Below are 4201 nucleotides of genomic sequence, written 5' to 3'. Positions count from 1 at the left end.
GTTATACTGCTTTTAAACTAAAGATAGTACATGTGGTTTGCATTTGCAAAATATTAGTTATCTATAAAATATATATTACGTATATTAAATATAAATTAGAAACCTATAAAAAAAAAGTGTCGCAACCTTTTAGTGAGCAAGTGTACTACAATACATACATCGCAACTCTGTAAACGCATCCACGAGTGTACATCTAGATATTATTTTATCTTTATCTAATATTCGGTGAATAACAAGGATAAAATAATATACCGTGAATTCCTGAACGCACCCTTATAGAACAGACCTAATAAGAGCAATCCAAAAGCTCTCAAATGAAAGTAAATATTAAATCAGATTGATACGGCGCAATTCTGTTTCTCATAAATAAAAAACTATACAGAATAAAATAAAAGACGCAGATTCTTCATAGATATTCTAATAAAACAATTTCTTAAAGGTAACCCCCCCAAGAACTTCTAAATTAAAGTTAATAAAATGTATTATTTGAGAGTATTAATTTCCATTAGTTTTGTGTAAAAATTAAATTTAGAAACCTAATATTTTTGGAAATTAATATGATATTAAATAAATGTTGAATCAATGTTTTTGAATATTAATTAAATTACAATCTTTTCAATATTTGGCAGACATTACAATTCAATGGACATTGGACGTTTTTGCAATGTTTTTTTTAACGTAATCTATATTTAGTAACGTTGATGAAATATTCAATATTAGAATTCAACATTGTGCTACATGTACTACATAAATTATAGCAGTTTTTACGCTTCAGTAAAGCTTGAAGTAAGATATCAAATATTCAGACATCATTAAATATTAAGATTTATTAATCAAAATGCTTGAACAGAGTATCAATCATGTAATTTTTTCTCTAGGACGAAAACATGAAAAATGAAAACATCGACGACACACTGTTCAGGATCTTTAATAGTATCTTGTTGATGTTTTCACTTTTCACGTTTCCACCCTAGAGAAAGTTATATGATTATGAAACCCGATGTCAACTTACATTTTCGATTTACTACAAAAAAAAAATAATAGATATAGATTCATTACATAAAAGTTAAAATCATTGATATTAATAATTAATAAATTCTATACATATATTAATTATATCCTCTCTTCTTATCAAATAGTATTTTAACTGAATTTTCTGATATTTATAAATGTGTTTAAAAAGAATGGAAATTATTTAGTTAAGAAATATCTTCGACATTATACAAGTATGAAACATCTACTGATGGACATTATTGAAAATTAGAAATGCTTAACTTCTTAAGCGTTTCTAACTTTATTATTATATCAATATATCGTAAGCATTCTTTCTGTATATATTTTACTTTTCTTACAACATAAAATCTTATGTCTACAATCTACATAAATGTATTTATAAAAATATTAAAATGCACACTTGAAAATTTAATATATTTAATCGTTCCTGTTTTCCATTTTAGAATTATACAATGCTTGGATAGCCATGTATACTCTATTATAATTTTCAATAGGTCCAGTATGATGATTCCTCTCAGTTGTAGGAGTAACTTTCTTTTCAAAATTTGTCATATGCATTTGATTAATATGTATATTTTCATTATGTGTCTCAGTTTCATATTGTACACCTTTATCGACAATAAATGTGGTTTTTATACGATCTAATGCTTCTCCTAAAACAATAATATAAATATTAACTGCATAAAAAGCGAATAATATAGACGAGATGTATTATGATATTTACGCTCATTTTCGTGAAGTATCAAATCGTCAAAAAAAACGATGTTTCGTATAAATAAGTGAAACGAATCTTCAATATCAGATGATCGGATAACAAAATCAGGATCGCAAATCGCAAGATGACATAAAAATCTGATGCCTTGTCTTAATACACTGTATTGAATCTTTTTCATATCAAACCATAAATTACGATCAAACTTTTCTGAATATATTTCTGTCAGATGTTTCTCCATATTCTCTTTATTATATTTCATCTGACATGCATAATCTTTGTAATTAATTATCTTCAAAACATAACATTTTTTGGAAGCATAAAATGAATCTTGCCACTCAGTATTATCAATTATGTCTAATTTGTTTTCAGAACATTTCTTTAACATATTAATTATAAATCGTAATAATTTCGTATAACAATTACAAGATTCTGAGCTTTCACTTTTTAATAAATTATTCTTCTGTAAGACATGCCATATAGATGATATTAATGCATGTGTCATGTTGAGTGTAGTAAGAAAGTCTGGACAAAAATGCTCTACTTGTGCCATAAAAATTTGTAAGACACAAGCATCTGAAACACAGATTATTCATCGTTAAAAAAATTTCTTTTAAAAAATAAATTATAAAGAAATGCGCAAATTTTTAGATTATTTCGAAATGACATAATATACCTGGTGTAAAGTGTAAAACTCCTTTCCATCTTTTTATCGTCATTAACTCTATTAAAATAATGATAATAAATATTTAAAAGAACAAACTTTTTGTTAGAAATATCCAATATACTTACGTGAATTTGTACAAAGTTTTGACATAAATATATTGCATTTACTGAAAATCATTATAAAATTCGCTAATGAAACATAACAAAGTGATAATGGCCTTGAGAATACAAGCTCTTTGAATATAAGACAAATATATTCTAATCTGGAAAAAATGCATTTATATAAAATCAATAAAAATATAAAAATTACTACAATAATATTAATATACCCTTTGTCACAATAATCCACTTTCTGTTGCACATTACACAGTAGTTTTACAATTGCATTTATAAGACCTGTAAATTGATGAGATCTCCTCTGCAAATAATATTTATCAACTATTGTTAGAAAACGATTGTTAGTTTATTTGATATAATTAATATATTGAGTAGTAAAATAGTACTTACAACATGTTCTATTAAAGTGACACATTCTAAGATAATCTCAAGCATTTCAAATTCATGGCCTTTCTTTGACCACATATTATAACATGTCATTTGTTGCAAGTAATGATTGTAACATTCATCATTGCGAGTAAGCAATTGTGATTTTCCTGCTATGTAATTACTTAAGTATGCCGATTCAATACTGATGTGCGAAAGTATACCGAGCAATCTTCTAGCCTCGATACCACGTTCTCCTTCATGCCACGCATCTGCTTCACATTCAGATTTAATACATATATTGTGATCTTTATAAACTGTAGAAAAATATAAGTCATTCATATCCCGAATATCATCATTCTTCATAGCTTGAAAAATCGTTTCCAGAACTGTTATAATATTCAATATTAACTCTCTTGTTGTTAAGACTAACTAAAACACATAAAAAAGAAAAATATATATATACACAGGGTTTTCAGTAAATCGCCTACAATACTTCGAGATGTGATTCGGAATCCAAAAAGAAGGAAAAAAGGTTATAACATAGTTTCGGAAATAAATCATTTCTGAGATATAATCACTTTTATGTTTAAAAAAATGTAATTTATTTTTCGTAATCATAGTCATAATAATTCATTTTTGTATCCAGGATTCACCACGTGGAGGCATAAGTCGCTTGGCATCCCTTTATTTTATTAATTTTTAATTTTTATTCTTTTTTTTCAATGGCTGCGTTCAGTAGACTCAACCGTTGCATAATTATTGGATGCAGTTTGCTGAACGTACTTTACTCAGTCGCCGATACTACGCTCACGGATCACTCGCTCAATCGCTTTATATCAGTTGAGTCTGCTGAACGCAGCCAATTTATCGATATTTGTAAATACGATTACATTATTTTCAGAATGAAGGATAAACATAAACAAGTATTTAAATCAAATTTGATTAATCGAATATTAATTGTAATAATTCGGAAGGATGTTTTTCAAAAAGTTTAGAATTTCTTTGACAGAAGAATAAGAGCCTGCATTAGTGCTGAAGGTGGTCATATTGAACATCTTATTTAATTCGATTTAAATACCTGTTTATGTTTATCCTTCATTCTGAAAATAATGTTATCGTATTTACAAATATCGAAAAATTGAAAAAAAATTAAAATTAAAAAGGATTGCCAAACGAACAATGCCACGTGATGAATCCTGGAAAAAAATGAATTATTATGACTAATTATAATTGTAGTTATGATTATAAAAAATAAATTACAATTTTTTAAACATAAAAGTGGTTATAACTCGGAAACGACTTATTTCCGGACTTATGTTTATC

The 4201-nt window shown here is 26.7% G+C and overlaps 1 protein-coding gene and 1 long non-coding RNA gene across 2 annotated transcripts; one reads left to right on the top strand and one right to left on the bottom strand.

Annotated features, from left to right (window-relative positions):
* The first annotated feature begins 437 nt into the window (after window positions 1-437).
* Window positions 438-1416, top strand: LOC105462834. Its single transcript, XR_976118.1, has 2 exons — window positions 438-786; window positions 1200-1416. It is a non-coding gene; the product is annotated as an uncharacterized LOC105462834 (long non-coding RNA).
* Window positions 1415-3793, bottom strand: LOC105462835. The gene is made up of 6 exons (XM_011709686.1): window positions 2900-3793; window positions 2722-2810; window positions 2519-2655; window positions 2403-2450; window positions 1739-2302; window positions 1415-1667 (listed from the first exon to the last, which is right to left on the bottom strand). The coding sequence occupies exons 1-6, from the start codon at window positions 3239-3241 to the stop codon at window positions 1432-1434; spliced, it is 1416 nt and encodes a 471-aa protein (XP_011707988.1). The 5' UTR covers window positions 3242-3793; the 3' UTR covers window positions 1415-1431.
* Window positions 3794-4201: the final 408 nt, after the last annotated feature.

The sequence above is a fragment of the Wasmannia auropunctata genome, unplaced genomic scaffold (assembly GCF_000956235.1).
Source record: "Wasmannia auropunctata unplaced genomic scaffold, wasmannia.A_1.0 LD336092.1, whole genome shotgun sequence".
NCBI classification, from domain to species: domain Eukaryota; kingdom Metazoa; phylum Arthropoda; class Insecta; order Hymenoptera; family Formicidae; genus Wasmannia; species Wasmannia auropunctata.
The sequence above is the reverse complement of the archived record's forward strand: the minus strand, read 5'-3'. Positions and strand labels throughout refer to the sequence as shown.